General features: G+C 38.8%; 1 protein-coding gene across 1 annotated transcript; it reads right to left on the bottom strand.

Moving 5' to 3' along the window:
* Nucleotides 1-5,305: 5,305 nt before the first annotated feature.
* Nucleotides 5,306-11,664, bottom strand: LOC146616107 (poliovirus receptor-like). The gene is made up of 7 exons (XM_085374476.1): nucleotides 11,547-11,664; nucleotides 9,524-9,865; nucleotides 9,106-9,408; nucleotides 8,031-8,074; nucleotides 6,835-6,884; nucleotides 5,998-6,152; nucleotides 5,306-5,418 (listed from the first exon to the last, which is right to left on the bottom strand). Exons 1-7 carry the CDS (start codon nucleotides 11,662-11,664, stop codon nucleotides 5,306-5,308), a joined length of 1,125 nt encoding a protein of 374 aa, XP_085230602.1.
* Nucleotides 11,665-23,406: the final 11,742 nt, after the last annotated feature.

Here is a 23,406-nt window from a genome sequence, read left to right as displayed (position 1 = left end):
GAAAAACACAGATTTTAAAATTACATGGTCTAATATTTACATTTAGCATAACTGCAACATTATTTTTTCGTTTGTTTTTTTTAAAGACTCGAAAGGACTTGAAATTCAAAGTTTCAGACTTGTGACTTGACTCGGACTTTTACACCAGTGACTTGAGACTCGACTCTGACTTGCCTGACATTACTTGAGACTTGACTTGAGACTTGAGGATAAAGACTTGAGACTTACTTGAGACTTGCAAAACAATGACTTGGTCCCACCTCTGAATGATTCCATGGTAACTTTTAGCGTTGGGGGGGTTTACAGGTAAGTGATGCAAAGATTTATATGTCTCGATCGGGGGCAGTAAAGTACTTCTAAACAACTGCAGAACAAGTGCTAGGCTGGCTGGACCCATACCTGATGTCAGTTGAAATCATAATGTGGTCTGGGTTCGTCTAGCAGGTGCAAATGCCACACACCTCGAAACATTAACTTGGGAGACAGTCGAAAACACAATCTAACAACTTATTTTTCGTCTGTATCTCTAACACTTCTTTAGCATTTGCTATAATTAGGGTCATTTCTACTGTGAGGTTTGTGTGTTGGAAATACAGAAACTGTGTCAGTGATTTACTATTTTAAACATCGAAAATGGGTGCCTGATGCCCAAATACCTAATGCATCCAACCCTGTGTCCCTTATTTCAACATTTTTCAAATATATTATGCCCTTATGTTCTTAACCTACTTTCTTTATAATGGTGAGGCGACCCTTTACTCTGTGTATTAGCAGGTGTCCCCAGTCAGGGCCTGTATTAGACACTACAAGACCCCAAGCATTAGAATAACATCTGTCTGTCATTTGACTGTGCTGATGTCTCCTTATTTAAAAAAAAAGAGAAAAACTGCTTATGAAGGTTCCTTTTTTTTTTTTGCCTGTCCCGTTTGGTTCTTTAGCCATCAGAATTAAATTAAATTCAATTCAATTCAATAAAACTTTATTGATCCTGATTGTTGACCCCGAAAGAAATTGGGGTAAGGCTGCCGAGAATTATTGTCTGACAGCCAACAAGTTACCTAACGGATTTACTTTACCAAGTGGATCATCACGGCCTTGCAGTATTGGTCTATTTGATCGACCTTTATTTTATTTTATTTTATTTTATTTTATTTTATTTTCAGTTGTTACAGACAGGACAGGCATGGTTGGGGGATAGGAAAGGGAGAAAGAAAGAGAGGAAGGAAAAAGAAAAACAGAGGAGAAGAGGGACAGTAAGAAAGGGCACTTAAAACGAAAATATCTCCCAGATCACCTGTTGAGAGAGTAAGAAAAAAAAGAGAAAACAAGCAAAAAGAGTAAATGGACTGATTCTTATATAGCGCTTTTCTACTCTCCCAGAGTACTCAAAGCGCCGTATACAACATGCCTCATTCACCCATTTGCACCCACTCATACAAGCACTTCTAAACACAAGTGCAAACTAAACTACATTCACACTCTGATGAACACATCAGAGGGCAACTTGGGGTTAGTATCTTGCCCAAGGATATTTGGCATGCAGACTGGGGAAGCCAAGAATCGAACAACTAACCTTCCAATCAGTAGCTGAGCTGCTGCACCTGAGCCACAGCCACTCTACAAGCAGCATAATAAACAAAACACCATCGCTTTAATCTAGCTAAGTGTAAATAATAGTACTAGATATTGAATGTTGTTGTGCAGCACACAAGACTGACAGCGCACAATGTGCTTTGAGGTAGCAGCGAAGAAAGGGGTAGTTTTTGTCAATGAACAGTGAATACCCGTGTGCACACCTGTGAGCACACCTGTGTGGACCAGCGGGCTTGAATTCAAAAGGTTTATCTATGTAATGATCTGCTAGGGGTGTGGGGAGCCATGGCCCCATCCCCCAGGGCATGAAGCAGGCATCAAGGAGATCCAGGCCCCAGACATCCAGAGGCTCCCAGAGTGCAAGAGCCCAAGGAGGATCATCGGAGGGGCATCTGTGCCACCCTCCTGGGAAGAGCTGAAGAGAGCCCCAGATGACGGGTCACCCAGCAGCCACGGAGTAGAAGCTAGTTTTTTTTGTTTTGTTTTTTTGTGTATATTCAAACATAACTGAAGATTAGCTCTGAAATTGCCAGCTCTGGCCATGGATCACATAAGCAAAAACTGAGAGGAGGGTGATTGGCTTAATAGTCACAGGAAGAACTGGACCAAGTGACTGACCTGGTTAAATAGTGGAAAATGAAATATCGAATTTTTCCAACCTCCACAGGAGGTTACAGATGGGAAGTGCATCTGTAACCGGAAGGTCACCGGTTCGATCCCCGAGCTCTCTGTCCTGGTTGTCGTGTCCTTAGGCAAGACACTTTACCCTACCGCCTACTGGTGCTGGCCAGAGAGGTGCGATATGGCAGCCTCGCTTCTGTCAGTCTGCCCCAGGGCAGCTGTGGCTACAACTGTAGCTGCCTCCACCAGTGTGTGAGAGTGAATGAATAGTGGCATTGTAAAGTGCTTTGGGTGCCTTGAAAAGCGCTATATAAATGCAATCCATTATTATTGGTGGACAGGACATTTTTCAATCTTTTTCAGTGGGTAAGCAATGTCAATGCAACCTAATGCCTCCCCAGCAGAATTGTCAGGTGAAGTGGAGGTAAACATTATTGTACTTGCTTCTTGCTGATAAGAAAGCCAAATTAAAGCTCCTGAATCCCTCTTTGTGTGAGTTATGAAGAGAAAGGTGAAATGTAGGTAAAGCAGCGCTAACCCACAGAAACACATTCTTCCTAATGAGATAAACCACATCTCTGTTACCTGCCACTACCTGACAGAGCAGGTATACGTCTGCAATACTTCGTTGTGCTGTCTGGATAGTTTCAGAAGAATATGCAAAGACTTTTAGCGTATCTGCAGATTTTAGAAAGAACGGTTGAGTTTTAATTCCTCAAAAATCAAGAAAGAAAAGAAAGAAAAAGATTTACTTTTGAACTGCTCAGTTCTTTAGAGAAAACCAAACAAGGTGCAATTCAAGTGCAAAACTCGTAATTTTAATTGAAGGCTTTGAACAAAACTACTGTATTGCATGAAGCTGAACTGTAACTGGAGAAACATAAACATAATCATAAAACAGACTGTTTGGTTTGAATACTTTATTGTATCCTTTGTAGGCAATGGGTGAAGTCTTAGAGATCATTGGAGAATGGGTTTTCTCTTCTTGATCCTTTCCAAGCCCTTTAATCTCAGGCTTTTCACTTTCTTATTCTTGGCTCTTCCTGTTTTTAACTTTGTGTTCAGGATGTAAGATCCAGCCAAGTTGGAGTGACATCAGGGGACTGAGTCCATCACTGCAGAATACTACGCCTCCTTCAAAACCTCCTGGGCTTCTTTTTCAGTGTGTTTTGGATCATTGTCCATCTGTACTGTGAGGCACAGAATCAACTTTAATGTATTTGGCTGAAACCAAGGTATACAGGGAGTGCAGAATTATTAGGCAAGTTGTATTTTTGAGGAATAATTTTATTATTGAACAACAACCATGTTCTCAATGAACCCAAAAAAACTCATTAATATCAAAGCTGAATGTTTTTGGAAGTAGTTTTTAGTTTGTTTTTAGTTTTAGCTATTTTAGGGGGATATCTGTGTGTGCAGGTGACTATTACTGTGCATAATTATTAGGCAACTTAACAAAAAAACAAATATATACCCATTTCAATTATTGATTTTTACCAGTGAAACCAATATAACATCTCCACATTCACAAATATACATTTCTGACATTCAAAAACAAATCAGCGACCAATATAGCCACCTTTCTTTGCAAGGACACTCAAAAGCCTGCCATCCATGGATTCTGTCAGTGTTTTGATCTGTTCACCATCAACATTGCGTGCAGCAGCAACCACAGCCTCCCAGACACTGTTCAGAGAGGTGTACTGTTTTCCCTCCTTGTAAATCTCACATTTGATGATGGACCACAGGTTCTCAATGGGGTTCAGATCAGGTGAACAAGGAGGCCATGTCATTAGTTTTTCTTCTTTTATACCCTTTCTTGCCAGCCACGCTGTGGAGTACTTGGACGCGTGTGATGGAGCATTGTCCTGCATGAAAATCATGTTTTTCTTGAAGGATGCAGACTTCTTCCTGTACCACTGCTTGAAGAAGGTGTCTTCCAGAAACTGGCAGTAGGACTGGGAGTTGAGCTTGACTCCATCCTCAACCCGAAAAGGCCCCACAAGCTCATCTTTGATGATACCAGCCCAAACCAGTACTCCACCTCCACCTTGCTGGCGTCTGAGTCGGACTGGAGCTCTCTGCCCTTTACCAATCCAGCCACGGGCCCATCCATCTGGCCCATCAAGACTCACTCTCATTTCATCAGTCCATAAAACCTTAGAAAGATCAGTCTTGAGATATTTCTTGGCCCAGTCTTGACGTTTCAGCTTGTGTGTCTTGTTCAGTGGTGGTCGTCTTTCAGCCTTTCTTACCTTGGCCATGTCTCTGAGTATTGCACACCTTGTGCTTTTGGGCACTCCAGTGATGTTGCAGCTCTGAAATATGGCCAAACTGGTGGCATCTTGGCAGCTGCACGCTTGACTTTTCTCAGTTCATGGGCAGTTATTTTGCACCTTGGTTTTTCCACACGCTTCTTGCGACCCTGTTGACTATTTTGAATGAAACGCTTGATTGTTCGATGATCACGCTTCAGAAGCTTTGCAATTTTGAGACTGCTGCATCCCTCTGCAAGATATCTCACTATTTTTGACTTTTCTGAGCCTGTCAAGTCCTTCTTTTGACCCATTTTGCCAAAGGAAAGGAAGTTGCCTAATAATTATGCACACCTGAAATAGGGTGTTGATGTCATTAGACCACACCCCTTCTCATTACAGAGATGCACATCACCTAATATGCTTAATTGGTAGTAGGCTTTCGAGCCTATACAGCTTGGAGTAAGACAACATGCATGAAGAGGATGATGTGGACAAAATACTCATTTGCCTAATAATTCTGCTCTCCCTGTACAACACATATTTTCAAATCACAAATAAAACATCAGAGACCCAGTACATGAGAATGAATTCATTGTTTTAAGAGGATGTTGTAAGTTTTAGATTACGAGCTGTTCAAAAGGCTTCCATAGTTTCCCTGACATCATTCCGGTTCAGGTCCAATCACATTTATGCCAGTCAAAATATAACCGCACAATGTCTGCAATTGAGGCTTGGCCTATTTTTATTCACTAAAACTTCAAAAGCTATTTGTACATTGTGTACATATCCTTTAATATTAGGAGTAGAGTGCTACGTATTCAGTGCACAAAGAGTTATTGTTCTAAGCACTTTTGAAAACACCCGGATTTATAAAAGAACCATGTAGCTCCAATGGCATTCAAGGAAAGCAAAAGACCAAATGAGGCCCAAGCAGCAGAGCATGCTCCTGCAGAGACACAAGAAGGAAGAATATATTGAGAAGGAGATGATTAATCGTTTTCTCTGTTTATTGGAATTTAGTTTTATATTTCACATTTAAATGAGTTGGACAGTATTCAAACACCACCTGACACCTGTATCCAACACATTGAAAAATGTTTTCCAACAGACAAGATCTGACATAGAAAAGAATGTGAGACAAATTTGGTATGAAAAGAACTTCAAGCTAAGACATGCTGTTAGCTTAAAGAACTGGTCGTATTACACTGGGTGGAGCATCACTCATTGATTGATTAACTTATCTCTAGGGTAATCGAACTACTTCTTTAACGTAACTATTCTCCAAGGAATTCTAACTTCTAGGGCATGATGAAAATGCTTAAATATGGAGAGAAATTTATATGGAATAATTTTACTCATAGTCTAGATATTCAAGTCTCTGTTTATATCTTTCAATAGGAGAAAACAAGAAAACCAAACAGAGTAACATCTAAATGACACAACATCCACAAAAGCTCAGATCTAAAAAAGAGAAACAAAAGATAAATTTGAACAAACTGCACAGCTAAATCCAAACTGATCTCACCTGATGCCACATGCACATAGAGCTGACCATGTTTTATTCCATATGAGTTAGCTGCTTCACACTCATAGAGGCCATTTAGATAAGCGGTCAGACTCAGCAGTTGTAGCTTTGCACCCTCTTCTTTGACAGCAGACTCCAGGAAAGACTGCCCAGATCTGATAAAAAACATGAATGAGGCTCAACATTAAATATACATAAAGTGAGTGAGTTGTGATTTGTGCCAAAAGTTAAATGAAAAGTTAAACAAATTTCAGTCTTTGTGATAGTATTTTTCTTTATTCACATAAAGACGATGGATACACAAAACATCATGTTAATGGAGACAATACTTGGACTACAGCTTGAGCTGTGGGGGAATAAAGGCAGTTGACAAAGTCTTTGTCTTTAGTGAAAAGCAGATAAAGAGCCATTCAGAAAACCCTATGAAGAGTAGGTTTTCACGGTGGGGTTATCAAGGCCCAACCCAGAAACGAGGCAAATGGTGAGCGGGTATCCCTGGGGCAAGGCTTTAACCCACGAAGCCCTAATAAGAATATCCTGAAGAAATAACATGTGCAGGAGATGCCCTAGGTGTTGGGTACAGTGTTTATCAGGGGCAGCCGAGGGAGAGATTTTAGATATCGTGGGTGTGTCTTGGTAGAGGAGATCTGTGGTGGTGCAAAGACAGGGTTTCTGGATAGTTTTAATCTCCCAAATATAGCAAAAATCTGTTGATATATATCAGAAAACTTTTCTTCGCACCCAACTCTGCTATGGTACCTTAAATCTGATAGGACCACTAGCACACTCTACTTAAAAAACATGCCTTAGGCAGTAAAAGAAATATTTATACTTTACCTGCTCCAGGTAAAGTTTGCATTTGGGTTGGCTTCTGTCAATGTGTTAATCTTGAACTGAGGAAATATTTATGCTATCAAAATAACATCTCACATATGTTTTAGTAAATCTTGGTTAGTTTAGATTTTGTTTTAAAGCCATTTTAGAAAACAGTTCTTTTCCTGCTTCATGGTTTTCATTGGCTCACTTACATACACTTCAACCAATCAATCTTTATTTATAAAGCACTTTTCAAAAAAAAAAAAAGTAGCACAAAGTGCTTTACATGGTTAAAAGCAGCCCACCCCACCCCACCCTCCAACTTACTCCACACACTCTCATTAACATAAACAATGTGAATACACACATATCCCCCCCCCCCCCCCCCCCCCCCCCCCCCACACACACACACACACACACACACACTTAAAGCGTAAAATTGGGCTGGGTACGCATGTGCCAAATGAGGAAACACTATAACAGGGAGCCGTCTGCACCGGGAGCCGGTCACAGACCGCAACCTCCAGGCCGGGCACACAGCAGGAGAGAGGCAAAGAAGCCCCCCAGCCAGGCTGAGAGGACCCCCAGAGACCCAGCAGCCACGGTCGATCACAGCCCCGGTGCAGAGAGCCCCCTCCGAGGAAACACTGGAGATATGACGCAATAGGCTATATACAGGGTAAAACGATAAAATAAATAAGAACGGGATACAATATAAATATAAATATAAATAAAGTAAGAAGATTAAAAAATGAATAAGAATAAAATCAATAAATATTAGGTAAAGCCTAAATTAATAATAGAATAACCGGATAGAATAAAAAAGCATAAAATAAATAAACGTTAAGTAAAAGCTGAATTAAAAAGGTGGGTCTTGAGCCTGTTCTTAAAAACGTGTACGTTCTCTGTGGCCCTGAGCTCCTCCACAGGCTGTTCCACAGACGAGGACCATACCACTGAAAAGCTGCCTCTCCGTGAGTATGTGTCCTGACTTTAGGGACAATCAAAAGGCCAGTACCAGAGGACCTCAGGGTCCGTGAGGGTTCATATGGTAAAAGCAGATCTGAGAGATAAGAAGGCCCAAGACCATTAAGACATTTAAAAACCAATAAAAGAACTTTAAAATCTACCCTGAAACACACGGGGAGCCAATGCAGCGATTCTAAAACCGGTGTAATGTGGGCCCGCCCTCTGGTCTTCGTCAGCACACGAGCTGCTGAGTTTTGTAAAAGTTGTAAAGTTGAAATATTCTTTTTAGGAAGACCAGAGAGCAGGGCATTACAGTAATCAATGCGACTGGTAATAAAAGCATGCATCAGCATCTCCGTGTTGGCCCGAGAGAGAATAGCGCGAACTCTGGCTATATTTTTTAGATGATAAAATCCAATTTTGGTTACATGTTTAATATGTGGGATAAAACCAAGCTCAGAGTCAAAAATAACACCCAGGTTTTTCACTTGTAGCAAAGGACATAGTGAAAATGCCTCTAATTTAGACAAGAGTTTCTCTCTCTGAGCCTCGGGACCGATGATTAAAACTTCAGTTTTGTCCTGGTTAAGCTGTAAAAAGTTTTCTGCCATCCAAGATCTTATATCTAGAATACAGTTAAAAAGGGCACTTATAGCTTTAAACTCTAAATTTGAGGTATATTGTTCTAAACAAGCATACCGTTGTGTTACTTATTTTATACTGTTGTTTAGGAGTCAAAAATAAACTCTCATAATAAGGCTTATTGCAGTGGAAACTGTTAACGGGGTTTTATTATTATTTTTTCTATGCATACAGACAACAAACAACTAAAATTACTGATCAAACAATAATATTTTTTCTATTTTAATATTCTTTAGTTACTATTTTATGTGGCCGAGGTAAAATGTTACAGTCCCACTCAACATAGAGAAGTAAGGAGAAACGTGTCTCAATTTAATACTTAATGCTACTTGTTATAAAAAAGTGTGTGTCTGTTTTTGTTAAAAACACTGATGTAGGGTTTGTAAAAAGAACTGAAAGGATAGACATTACATTATTCATAAACAAATGTATTTTATCATTAGATAATGAAACTATTTTTGTCTCATGGCTGGATGACCGGTACAGAGTAATTTCATACTGTGAAAAGAGGTTTTTGCTCATTTCAGTTCAGTAGCATTACCTTATGGTTGAATGTAAACGTGTGTGTGTCTGGCTGTGCACCTTGTTAAATAGCAAATTAAACAATTAAAATTATTAAATGGACAGCGACACAAAAGAGGGAAAATAATAAACTCTATTACCGTAATAGATGATACTCACAGTAGACCTGTATGGGGAAGGGCAGGGTTTCTTCTTTAGTCAGGGAGTCACCGCTAATGACACACTGGACCTTGTGACCATTAATCTCTCTCGTAGGAACACCAAACAGAGAGCTGACTGTGGTAGTCGTGCTGTTGTCACACTGGGTGGAGTTTGTTGTCGTCCTCACTTTGTCTCCCAAAGCACCAGTTAGCCACCTCATCACTGCAGGAGGCTTCGATCCAGCAGCCGTGCAGGTAGCAAATAAAACCTCTTCTGTGCCCAAAGTGGGAAGATTGTCCTTGATGCTTGTGAAAGGAGGCACTAGGAGAGTTACAGCACTTAAATAAATCAACATGCAAGCAGGATGGTGAAAGTAACTCCTTCTCTATGTCACACACAAACACAAAGAGTATTTTAAATAAATGTTTTTTCATACCGAGCAAGTTCAGAGGAATCTCAGTCTTCTGATTTCCACTTGGAAACAGGGTGAAGATGCACGTGTAGCTGCCTTCATCCTTCAGGGCAACATTGGATAACTGGAGAGTTCCATTTTTGTTGTTAAAATTCCCGATATATTTAAATCTATCATCACGTCCATTGACAAACTGGAGTCTATTTCTGGGTTGGATAGTAATAAAATTGTCATTATGAGGTTTTTCTCTCATCTTCCTCTGCCAGGTAATCTGTGTCAGGTCATCATTGGTATCAGTGACATGACACGGTAAGATGGCCGTACCTCCTTGAACCACTGTCACACTTCCACCAATCACCTGCAGAGCTATAAAGAGAATGAAACACTATAAAACTGAACTGGACAAAGCAGAAACAGAGGATCCAAAAAGATTTACAGGTTTAAACACTAAAGTACAAGTTTACTTATGTCTGGCCTCCTCAAAAACTCTTGAGGGAGAGGCTGGAATTTCATTAGAAACTTGATGTATCGAATCTGTATGATACAGTGCATCTTAGATGAACCTAAATGAGAATGCCATAGATCTTACACGCCAAATTGATTACCTTATTTCACAGGTTTGGCACATCCTTCGTAAAACAAAAATAAAAAATAAAGTCCACTTTGGACTTTCAGTCTTTGTTATAGTATTTGTGGGGATAAGTAAACTGATTATAGGCAGTTGAAAGTCATGGCTGTATTGCTAAAACAGGACGAGCTGGATTATATTCTATGCTCCAGCTACTGACTTAGCAAACACACCTTTATCATGACTTGAATTTTCACAGCAGATTGAAAATGAAGTGTCTAAAATTACTGTAACAGTTTGCAGAGAAGGCAACACCCATGTTTTGATTTAATGGTCTCATTCCTTGCCTATGCATCATGATTCTAAATGCTGGGGTGTGCAGTTTTGTTTACACTTGCTAACAGACAAAGTCATGACTAAGTATAGGATATGTAAAGATGTTTTTGCTCGTTTCAAACATACTGTGTCTGAGAGTGAAACAATGTGAAATTTGATCATGATCTTTAGCATTTCTTTAGCACTATCCAAATTTAGCTGTGGCTCAAACTGGTATCTATAACCATATTTAGAAACTCAACACTAATTTGGGAACTTATTACACAAAGGCAAAATCACAAATTTCACAAATGGACTATAGAAATCCCTAGCACAGCAGGTTCACAGCACAAGTTACCATGGGGAATGACCCCAGCAAGAACTCAATCACCTTTAAAGTAGAGAAAATCAAGCATCAACCCCAGAGGTACCAGTATAAGCTTTAAAAAAATGCTATTATTTTAAAGATATTAATAAACGTTTTTAGCGGTGCTCCGAGGTTAACCAGCCCCTTTTTATACTGTGAAAAGATTGTGAATCATAAACCAGCCGTGGATATTTTTGCCATGATCACACTCTGAAAAGTAAAAAGCTAGGTTAACACATAATAGATCAAACAAACTGTGAATTCTGTCAGAAATAAACACTTTATTTGTTGGGAACAAAATACAAAAACGAAGTAGCCATTTTTTACAATTATTATGGATGTTTTAAGGCTGTAAAACCCCTCACTACACACTTTAAACACTTTTCTCAGACAGGCATGATCATTTTCACACTTTTCTCTCTTGTTTAAACAGTTCAAACCTGCTTAGAAAATATAAGTCTAGCATTATAGAATGAAACCAAAGGCTCGCGCTGTGCCTTTGATGGTGAAAAACGTTTCCTCGACATTGTTGTGTTTGTTGGGGAGAAAACTAATAAAGATTCAATACAGCACTTCAGAGTCACACTGCTAGCGATCGAAGATTTAAGTAAACTTGACAGGCCGAAGGCATTCTGTTCTCTACAGGAGATGCGGCACGAGATTGATTGACAATGGTCGACAGCCAATCAGGAATCTCACATCACAGGTTGATTTGAGTTACTTTTAATGCATCTATACCTTTACATGACTATCAAAAAATGAGTGACATAGGCAGCAAACAAACAGCTTCTATATACTGTCAGCATCTCTGCTCAGCAGGAGTGCAGCCAGGAGCACCAGACGACAGGGGATCATAGAGAATTTACTTAGTATGAAATTACTGACCAAGAACACACAAAGAAAAGCTCCATCCATCCATCCGATCTTTTTTCTTGCCATTAGCTCATTGCTGGAGGAGGAGTGAGGAGCGATAATTACAATATAACACAAAAAGAACTTTTATGTTTACGTATACACCATTTATGTAGTATACACCATTGCAACTCAGTATCTCCTGCTTTAATAGTAGCAGGCGTCTGGGTGAGACGGAAACTGCCAACATTCCTCTGGAAGAGAAAAAAAAAAACTCAGACAGTATGTCTTTGTTAGTGAACAGGTTTCTGCCTGTTACTGTGGCCAGGCTTTCAAGTAGAGTTCACTAGTAATTTATTACCATTACAAACGAATTTGAAATTGTACTATTTTGTTATTTTGTTTCTGTGAACATTGTTACACTGTAACATGATCACAAGAAACAGCTTAGCCCTTTAAAAAGAAGTTTTTAAAAAGTCAGTTACTTTGGAATGACACCTTTCAAATAACAGAAAAAGAAAAAAAAAAAACCACAAAGAGCTTGCAAAGCTTCAAATAGCCATATTTATTTTTTAGGTTTTAGGGAAGCTTTACCCCCACCTAGTGAAATAAACCACAAGTGGATTTCACAGGCTTTTACCAAACATATTGCATCTTTGCACAGTCATTAAAATTTATAGGATAAAAAGTAGATGGTCAAACCTAAATAAATTGAAATAGAAGGTCACTGATAAGAAATGCCTATCAGTGACTGGTTGTTTTTAGATCATCCTAAACAAAAGACAACTGTTTGTGAATCATACATATAGGGAGTGCAGAATTATTAGGCAAGTTGTATTTTTGAGGAATAATTTTATTATTGAGCAACAACCATGTTCTCAATGAACCCAAAAAACTCATTAATACACAGCAAAATCTCCAGTGTTAAATTAACACTGGAGAGTGTCTATATGGGTCCACACCTTTGAGTGTTAAATTAACACTTTTGACAGTGTTATATGTTTAAAAGTAACCTAGTCAGTTGATTTTCTAACACTGGAAAATAACTCAAAATGTTAGAAATATTCCAGTGTTAGAAAATCAGCACTGGTCAGTGTTAGTCTTTGTTAATCTTCAAAACTGACTAGGTTACTTTTAAACATATAACACTGTCAAAAGTGTTAATTTAACACTCAGTGTTGTATTTAACACTCAGAGGTGTGGACCCATATAGACACTCTCTAGTGTTAATTTAACACTGGAGATTTTGCTGTGTATCAAAGCTAAATGTCTTTGGAAGTAGTTTTTAGTTTTAGCTATTTTAGGGGGATATCTGTGTGTGCAGGTGACTATTACTGTGCATAATTATTAGGCAACTTAACAAAAAACAAATATATACCCATTTCAATTATTGATTTTTACCAGTGAAACCAATATAACATCTCCACATTCACAAATATACATTTCTGACATTCAAAAACAAAACAAAAACAAATCAGCGACCAATATAGCCACCTTTCTTTGCAAGGACACTCAAAAGCCTGCCATCCATGGATTCTGTCAGTGTTTTGATCTGTTCACCATCAACATTGCGTGCAGCAGCAACCACAGCCTCCCAGACACTGTTCAGAGAGGTGTACTGTTTTCCCTCCTTGTAAATCTCACATTTGATGATGGACCACAGGTTCTCAATGGGGTTCAGATCAGGTGAACAAGGAGGCCATGTCATTAGTTTTTCTTCTTTTATACCCTTTCTTGCCAGCCACGCTGTGGAGTACTTGGACGCGTGTGATGGAGCATTGTCCTGCATGAAAATCATGTTTTTCTTGTAGGATGCAGACTTCTTGCTGTACCACTGCTTGAAGAAGGTGTCTTCCAGAAACTGGCAGTAGGACTGGGAGTTGAGCTTGACTCCATCCTCAACCCGAAAAGGCCCCACAAGCTCATCTTTGATGATACCAGCCCAAACCAGTACTCCACCTCCACCTTGCTGGCGTCTGAGTCGGACTGGAGCTCTCTGCCCTTTACCAATCCAGCCACGGGCCCATCCATCTGGCCCATCAAGACTCACTCTCATTTCATCAGTCCATAAAACCTCAGAAAAATCAGTCTTGAGATATTTCTTGGCCCAGTCTTGACGTTTCAGCTTGTGTGTCTTGTTCAGTGGTGGTCGTCTTTCAGCCTTTCTTACCTTGGCCATGTCTCTGAGTATTGCACACCTTGTGCTTTTGGGCACTCCAGTGATGTTGCAGCTCTGAAATATGGCCAAACTGGTGGCAAGTGGCATCTTTGCAGCTGCACGCTTGACTTTTCTCAGTTCATGGGCAGTTATTTTGCGCCTTGGTTTTTCCACACGCTTCTTGCGACCCTGTTGACTATTTTGAATGAAACGCTTGATTGTTCGATGATCACGCGGTGACCCAGCGGGTCACCGCGGCGGCGCGTCTTTTAGGTGACAGATAACAGAAAGGGGTGAGAGCAGGGGCGGCTCTAGATGGGTGGCATGGGGTGGCAAATAAAATTGCCACCCTAAAATAATCCTTTGCCACCTCAAGTGCCACTCTAGTTTTGCATATGACAGTGTTGTTTATTAAAGTAAGATAGCATTACCACTTTGAGCGTAGTTACAGTTAACATTAAATATAAATGCTGAAACTGAATATATTGCATAGTGTTAAAAAACAGCTTGATTTTGCCACCCCATTTGATTTCTTTGCCACCCTAAGAAAATTTCTCTAGAGCCGCCCCTGGGTGAGAGGTATATTCGAGCGGTACAGAGAGTGGCCACTGGCCAACATATTTTTTTTAACCTACCGTTATTAAAGCTGGTTGCGTAGACTCTCTGTGATCGCCGATTATGTGAGTGGTTATGTAAGCCGATGGTATGGTGTTCCAGGGTTCAAATAGTGGGTTTGCGCGCGCTTCCAGTTTAGACGTGAACTGTATTATTTTTGTTTGTTTGTTTGTTTGTTTTTTTGTTGAAACACTGTAGGCTGCCTCGTAGTGGCCATTAATGTCTGTATACATGACGGCCAACAATAATAAACATCGATTATTGTTGGTAAGTATCCAACTTAGACACAGAAAGGCCTATGCTACTAAAAAAAAATACACTTAACCACATAGAAATAATCAAGCTATAGATTTAACACTATGTTTACAATAAAGATAATAAACTATCACCATTTGGAGGGATAGACAATCATTCTGGAAAATACAATAATTATAATTCTACAACTGTTTACAACTGTTTATAACTTGCATAGTTCATATTTCTGTATAGTTTTCATATGTATATCCCCAAAAGACAAGGGTTGAATTGTAACCTCTTAAGCCCTAACGCCCCCTGATACGGGGGCAAAAGGCAGGAGATCAGTGAAACATACATTTTAGAACAGTATATAACTTAGATGCACTCTAGGCCGAGTAGATTTTAATTGTCCCCAGTCGGTTTGAAAGGTCTTTTAAAAAAAAATAAAAATAATAATAATTCCATCGTGGATTTTTGTACCATGGAGCTAATTAGCACAAAGGGGTTGAGCTTGACAGCAAATTGCCAAAAAAAGCCACCTTGCATTCAGACATTACTTGCAGATACAGAAAAACTGATGCCTGGTGAAGAATATCGTGGAACCCCACAATCATCATAATGACTATCCTCCTTCCCATCCATGATACTGATGAAATAAAGATGTAAACAAGTGTTTTGTTTATTTGTTCTTTTTTTGGGAGTTGGAGTGAAACAGAAAAATGACTGACTGATCATGCAGATCTGATACATTTGTAAGGAACAACACAACTTGAAATACTAAACCAAAAATGACATTAACAATGAAACGTTTGTACATATTATCTTATTGCCGCACACCAGTCTAGATGCATTAGGTTTTAAAGAAATTATTTACGTTGTTTTTCAATTTTACCACAAATAAATAAATAAACATGGAAGGTCATTATTGTCTGAGTTTTTAAGGAGCTTGGAAAGAAAAGCGTCTGGACTTCTTTAAGTTGCTTGAAGACGTTTCACTTCTCATCCGAGAAGCTTCTTCAGTTCTAAGGTCAAATGGCGGAGAGTCCCAGATTTAAACCCAGTGGGAGTAACCCCCCAAAGAGAGACAAAAGGACCCCCTGATGATCCTCTACCTCAGCAGTTCCCAAACTTTTTTTGTGAGGCTACCATATGTGAGGAGCAGAATCTTAAATTTAGTTCTGGATTTGATGGGAAGCCAATAAAGAGAAGCCAATATTGGAGAAATATGCTGCCTGTTTGTAGTTCCTGTCAGTACTCTTGCTGCAGCATTTTGGATCAACTGAAGGCTTTTCAGGAAGTTTTTAAGACAATCTAGAAGATTACAATCTAGAAGTAATAAATGCATGAACAAATTTTTTAGCATCAATTTTAGAGATATTGCCCAAGTGGAAAAAATACTGCATGTTTCTTTAAGACATTCTTGCAGTATAACTGGTGTGTTGTGTGTGTTATCTGGTTTCATGGACAGATAAAGCGGGGTATCATCTGCATAGAAGTGATTATGTGTCATATGCCTTCAAATGAAACTGCCTAAGGAAAGCATGTATAATGTAAGCATAATTACCTAAGTGTGTAAAGAGGACTCAACATTTAGGTCAGGGGTCTCAAACTCGAGTCCTCAAAAGCCAGTGTCCTGCAACTTTTCAACGTGTCCCTATTGCAACACATCTGAATATAATTAGTAGGTCATTAGCAAGACTCAATAGAACTAGACTGCATGCTCAGGTGGCAGTTCAGCCATTTGATTCATGTTACAGCAGCTCATGAGTACACGGTGGAATGATTTTTCCAAACACTTACATTCACTTAAATTTATTTGAGTAGGGTTAAGGGTTGCCATATCAGCATGCAGTCAAGTTCTATATTCTTGCTAATAACCTAGTAATTGGGCACTGTGTCGCACCGTCTATCTATCGTCAGTCTATCTTCGCACAAGCCAGGTCCTTTCCCCTCGAGCCTGGCTTCTACATGCTCCTTCTTCCTGGAGTCTGAGCCTCTCTTCCTTTTTGCCTGCTCAGCCAGTTTTTTAACAGATCCATTCAGCAGCTGATAAGCCACCTAAGGGCGCATCGACACCTCAACAGGTGGCTACTAATTACCAATTCGTCCATTGCTCAACCAGTCCACAGTGAATTAAAAAGAATTCCTGCAAAGCACTGAAAACATGCAATACAAATATCAAAATCAAAATGAAAATCATGCAAATAAACACACTAAAATTGACTATAAGACAAATCCAAATTTTCACTGTGTGACATTTGCATGAACCAATTGAAGTACATTAGATAGCATGCTCTAATCCAGCGGTGCCCAAACTTTTTTTCGCTAGGACCCCTCTGTTTCACAAGAAAAATGTTACATTAACATTTTAAGATCTTACTATCTTCAGGTTTTACATGCTTAGATATACACACACAACTCCTGTTCCTCCATTTAGAAAGGCAGAGGCGACATGGTGTAATTATTTTACTTGTAGTTGTTTTTTTTTATGTGTAATAATATTCAAAGTTGCTATAAAATGAAAAAAATGCCTCACTGTACAAAATGGTTTCAAAAACATAAACAAGTGTGGGATACTGTTTGTCCGTGACAGGGGGAACAAATTACAGCAGGATCAGCCTGATATTATTTGTATCCCACTGTAACTTTACTGTATAAAGAGCTAACATCTCCAAAATGTCAGGAGTAGTTAGTCATTAAGTGTTTGTGAACTTAAAATCAAGAATGAGGGATACTGTTTGTCCGTGATTTGGAGAGCCCAGTGCGTGCTCCCGACGAAGGGAAAAGCAATTATGCAGGGGAGACCTACCTTGGCACTTGTGCAGGTGAAGCCAAAGGGAGGACATGCTTCATCATATTTTCTAGTCTTTGGGTTGGAAGGAGGTTGGTTTGGAAATGCTTATGCTTCATTTCCTGCTTTGCGTTTGTGTGGGCGCCCCGTCAAAAACCTGTCTAAAGCAGTGTCCAAGCATTCATTCTTTTTTTTTTCTTTTTTTTTTTTTTAAATGTATTTATTTATGCAAGTTTCAAAATTTTTACACATTCACAAACAGGGAGACAGAGGAACACAGACAATAAAGACAATAACAACAACAAAAAAACAAAAACAAAACACAGGAACAAACAAACAAACAAAAAAAAAAAAAAACAGAGCAACAAACCCCACAACAGGGTACACAGCCAGCACTTATTAAAAACAGCAGAGAAGGAAAAAAAAGCAACTGGTATACATGTCAAACAACTCACAATCTAGTGAGTCCAATCCACAAGATCAAATCCAAAGATCGCTAGGAAGAGCTGATAACAATTATGCAATAACAGTTATGGGCAACAGCTCAGAATGAAAGCAGTTAAAACAACGTGGTCAGGACCCAGGGCGTGGACTGTCCTTCTTAATGTGGTCTATAAAGGGCCCCCATATCTTCCTGAACTTCTCCATGGAATCAGACGTAGAGAACCGAATTTCTTCCAGGTATAAACAGGAGACCATCTCCTCGAGCCACCTCTTGAAGCAGGGAGGGGAGGCAGATTTCCACTCCCCCAGAATCAGACATTTGGCAATAACCATACCAAACATGAAGGCCTGTTGAACAGCAAAGGGAAGTGCCAAGGAGTCGCTGGAGCAGCCCAGGATCACCATAAGACAGTCAGGATACAGTTGCCTATCATAAACAGTGCTATAGAAACTAAAAATACTAGTCCAAAAGGCTGTAAGCGTAGAACAGGACCAAAAAAGATGGCCAAGAGTACCGTCCACAAGTTTACATTTATCACATTTGGGGGAAACATTAGGAAAAATCTTGTTCAATTTGGTTTTGGAATGGTGCAGTCTATGGACAACCTTAAATTGAATTAACTGAAGTTAACAGAGCATAGTTTTATCCGGCTTAACACTTCAGCCCATAAATAGTCAGTGATAACCAAACCAGTGTCCCGTGTCCAAGCCTCTTTAATATGGCAAGAGGGGGCTGCCGAAGAAAAAAGGTTAACAAGCCGAGAAATTAAGTGTTTTGAGGTGGGAAGTTCATTCATTATATTGTAAAAGACATGCTGTATGGGGATGGTATCTAAATTTGAGAATGCTTGCTTGACATTAATTCCTAATTTGTAAGTACCGAAAAAAAATGACTTGTAGGGAGATTGTACTTTGTCTGAAGCTGAGCAAAAGAGGCAAAATGATTGTCAATATAAAGATCCTTTATAGCAATTAACCCTTTGACAGGCCATCGTTTGAAAGCAGCATCCAGCATTCTTTCTTTTTTCTTCTTTTCATTCTGCGCCCCCCATGGAATGGCTCTGCGCCCCCCTAAGGGGTGGGCTCCACACTTTGGTAAGCTCTGCTCTAATCGCTGTAATAAAATATTGTGGTCAACAGTATCGAACAATGAACTGAGATCTAGCAGGACAAGCACAGAGATGAGTCCACTATCAGAGGCTGTAAGATCCTCTGTAACCTTCATTAAAGCTGTTTCTTTACTGTAATGAGTTCTGAAACCTGACTGAAACGCTTCAAATCACCCATTCCTCTAAAGATGATCAAGAATTTCTGAGATACAGTTAGGTCCATATATATATTTGGACACAAACACAATTTTTTTCCAAAGGTAATTGGACACTTGATTCAAAGGCTATTTCATGGGCAGTTGCGGGCAACTTCGTCATTATGTCATCATCAAGCATTATGTTCTGTCAGTGCGCCCCAGGGTGGTTGTGGTTACAATGTAGCTTGCCATCACCAGTGTGTGAAGCGCTTTGGGGTCCTTAGGGACTAGTAGAGCGCTATATAAATACAGGCCATATGTTCATGCAGGTGAAAACAAGCCATCCTTAAGCAGCGAAAACAGAGAAAAAAGAAACCAAATGAACAATCTCTACAAGGTAGGCGTATTGATAGTCCAGCATAAAGAGAAGACTGCATGAAAGTAAAAACAGAAGGTTCACTGCAAGATCCAAGTCATTCATAAGGCTCAAGAACAGAAAGGTTAGATTGGACAAAAAAAAAAAAAAAAAAGCCAGCCCACTTCTTGAAAATCATTCTTTGGACAGATAAAGCCAAGATCAACCTCTACCACAGTGTCAGCAAGAAAAAGTATGGAGAAGATATGGAACATTCTCATGATCCAAAGCATACCACATCTTGGGAGTGTAAGGCTGCCAGTGGCACTAGGACACTAGTGTTTATTGACCATGTGACACAGGACAAGCAACCAAATTAATTCTGAAGGGTAAAGAGCCATACAGCCAAAGCAACAGCCAAGCAGGAGTTTAATAAAGCACAGAAGTGCTTAAACCGAATTGAGCATTCACTTCCCTTGTTGAAGAAAAAACTTTGGACAGAAAGGCCCACAAACAAACAGCACCTGAAAGCCGCTGCAGTAAAGGCCTGGCAGGGCATTAAAAAAATTGGAAACTCAGGTTGTGATGTCCATGAGTTAAAGGCTTCAAGCTGTCATTGCCAGCAAAGGGTTTTCAACCAAGTATTAGTAATGAACATTTCATTTTCAGTTATTTAATTTGTCCAATTACTTTTTAGCCCCTGAAATGAAGGAATAAAATGCTTTAGTTCCTCACATTTTATGCAATCTTTCTGTTCAACCCACTGAATTAAAACTGAAAGTCTGCAATTTCAATGCATCTGAGGTGTGTTATTTAACATTCATTATGTGTTAATGTACAGAACCAAATTAAAAAACAAACCTGTGCCTCTGTCCAGATATTTATGGACGTAATTGTACTACACACCATGATGAAATATGACAAGTTTTCAACTAACAGATCTTTGGAAATCACCTTATCGTTGCAAAAAAAGAAGAAAAAAAGAATGAGAAAAACATTTTAAAAACGTATATGTATGCAGGTTTATTTAACTTTTAAGACAAATAAAAAAACAAATCAATTTACAATGCAGACCAAAGACCATGTTTTAGTTATTTAATCTTTTACGCAAAGCTGCCACATTTGAGACACCAGAGTATGTTATACTATCACTACCATATACCAAAGTGGTTCTCAGAAATTTTCTGCTATGCCCCGTCTTACAAAGTTGATCCCAGGAAGTCATTAACAATCAGTAAGGTGCAAGTCCTGTAGTTAAAGGGCAACATTAACACATAACCAGACTGTTGGCTGTTTATTGACATTCACAAAAGTAACAAGTAACAAACAAAGAATCAAAAAAAATATATCAGTTTATTTTAATTTCACCTCAGTTTGTCCCCAGGTAATCCATGCTTTTATAACAGTGTCTTTGTGAAGCCACCAGTAAGTAATACCTCATAATTTTAATGTGTAAAGATATGATGCCAAAGGGAAGAGATTTTTACTGGGTTTCACTTTTTTGACAGGTTTTAAAGAGCCAAATGTGCCTTGGCTGTTTTGTTGCATGCTAAATTCAGGCTTCAGGATAGGTTAAGGCTTTTCATATAGCTGTGATGGCTAAGGTTGTGGAAAGGTCAAATGTAACAAATAACCATTAGTGTAAAAATAAAAACAATGCTGTCTACACTTCAGTAACAAGAGAAAAATAGCTCAAGGTGTACAGTTAAAATACATATACAAGTGCATCGAATGCTAAGAAGGATTAAGATAGCTAAATATGTTTTAGTAAAAAATATGGAGGTACAAAAAATACTTACTTCTAAATACTTATTTACTTACAAAATCTAAACACTGATTTAGCAACAATGACTTGATTGGTCAGATACTGGTCAAAAGTCATGCTCAGAAAAAAAATTTGGTATCTCTATCATTCACTGCAGTAAAAGTTCGTACCTAAAACAGATGTGCAAAAGTTCCACTAGGAAATCAACAGGTCTGTGAAAACAACATGAAATAAGGGAAACAAAACCTTTCCTTTCTAGCTAAACTCTCCCGGAAAATGTTCAGACTTAATGTTTCTTATAGATGGTTAAATGAAAAAATTTAAGCAGGATAAGACCTTTGATTTTAATTCAGTGTGCCCCAGAGCAGCTGTGGCTACAATGTAGCTTGCCATCACCAGTGTGTGAATGTGTGAATGACTGAATGTAGTGTAAAGCACTTTGGGGTCCTTAGGCATTAAGTAAAGTGCTATACAAATACAAGCCATTTACCATTTAATTAAAAAAAAAACAAAACCCTAAAATAATAAATCTGGCAAAATGGAGGATCTTTTATCTGTATAAAAAAGTCCCTGATGAGTGATTGAGATTCCTTTTTTTTTTATAAAAAGGACAAAGGCAGGGCTGCATAGTTATAAAATTATATACTAATGATACTGGTTGAAATTACAGAGCAAGTGTTTGCACCCTCAGCTTTGGTTGCTCAGTAGTAATTATACACCAGACAGACAGATTACTGCATTCAAGGTGTTGTCTGGTGTGAGTGTTTGTACTGTCTGCGAGCTGTTTTGAACCCAATGTCTGCGTGGGCTTTCGTGGTGTACTGCTGATGAACAGGCTGTGTGTCTAAACTTGTGCTGGTACTGTACATTTTAAACCTAAAAATATACAATTAACATTGTTACCCTTCATGAAGGGTAGTAATAATAAGTAGATGGGGAAAAACAAAAACAGCTGTAACCACATTAATATAACTGCTATCAACAGCCAACTGCAGATGAAAGCACTTCAAACTGTTGGTGGAAACAGTATGGATCCCAAATACTGCTTAAGTTGTTCATGACAACAGGAACAGGCAGTAAAAGCCACATCCAAAATGCTGTGGCAGTGGGAGTGACATGCAAGGAGAGTGGGAGTCAGTTACCAATGTTTTGCGTGTATTTATGCAATTACTGCAATTTTAAAGTAAGACAAAAACATTTATAAACCTGAATCACAAAATAAAAGGGATTCGCGGGTAGGAAATGTTACCAAATACCTCCATCTATTCATCTGTATGTTTACCAGTTGACTGTGGAATGACACGTTGGTGGAGGCATCGGTCCAGATGTTGTCCCTTATTTGCTCCCACAGCTGTTAGAGGAAGCCGGGGCAGAACACTAATTTAAAATTGCATTTAATTTCAACTGAACATGAAGAGACTTTCAGTTTATCTGCTAATGAATGTTTAATATTATAAAACTATTATAATTATAAATGTTTAATATCCTAGACAATAGTAATGGAAAAATTATTATTTTAACTTCTCAGCTGCTTTAAATTGTTTCCTCAAGAAAAGCATATTTAATAAAATTCCTTTTGCATAACTAAAACTATAAATATACCTCAGATAATAGAGTTTTACATTAAATTCAAGTAAAACTAATCACAACCAAGGCAAGAGAGACTCAACTCCCAATAATAATGTCATTTATATAGATCATCAACTAATAAACTACCTGTGGTATTGCAACATACTTTTTTAATAGAACGAATTATGAAATATGTTGCTTTAAGAAGTACTCAGCCCTTGATAATGCTGCAAACAGCTAGTTTGCAATGTGTCTTTCAATAGCAGCTTAGTTACAGCCTATTGTGGTATGTGGGCCATGTGTAAGCACATTGTGTGGGCCAGATCTGGGCCATACCAAGTTTGCTATGTGGGACACTTCTGTAAAAGCTTCTGAGGAAATTATCCAATTTGAGACCCTCAAAACGGATGTTTGATTTTGAATTGTGCAAAAAAATAAAAGAAAAAAAGAAAGAAAGACATTTATATTGTTTTCCAGCCCCTTGAATTAAACCTGAGTCTGGACTGTACCTGCATTTGATTTTTTACCCTTTTCTACTTACCAAAGATTACTAGACCCAGTTGTCCATTATGTCCATATACTGTTATATCAGAATGACTACATATTATACCACATATTAGCTATG

This window comes from Diplotaxodon limnothrissa, linkage group LG16 (genome assembly GCF_057381915.1).
Source record: "Diplotaxodon limnothrissa isolate DT_005_m linkage group LG16, D_limnothrissa_male_GT1.1, whole genome shotgun sequence".
In the NCBI taxonomy this organism is placed as follows: Eukaryota; Metazoa; Chordata; class Actinopteri; order Cichliformes; family Cichlidae; genus Diplotaxodon; species Diplotaxodon limnothrissa.
Note: the sequence above shows the minus strand (reverse complement) of the source record. Positions and strands in the feature narration are given on the sequence as shown.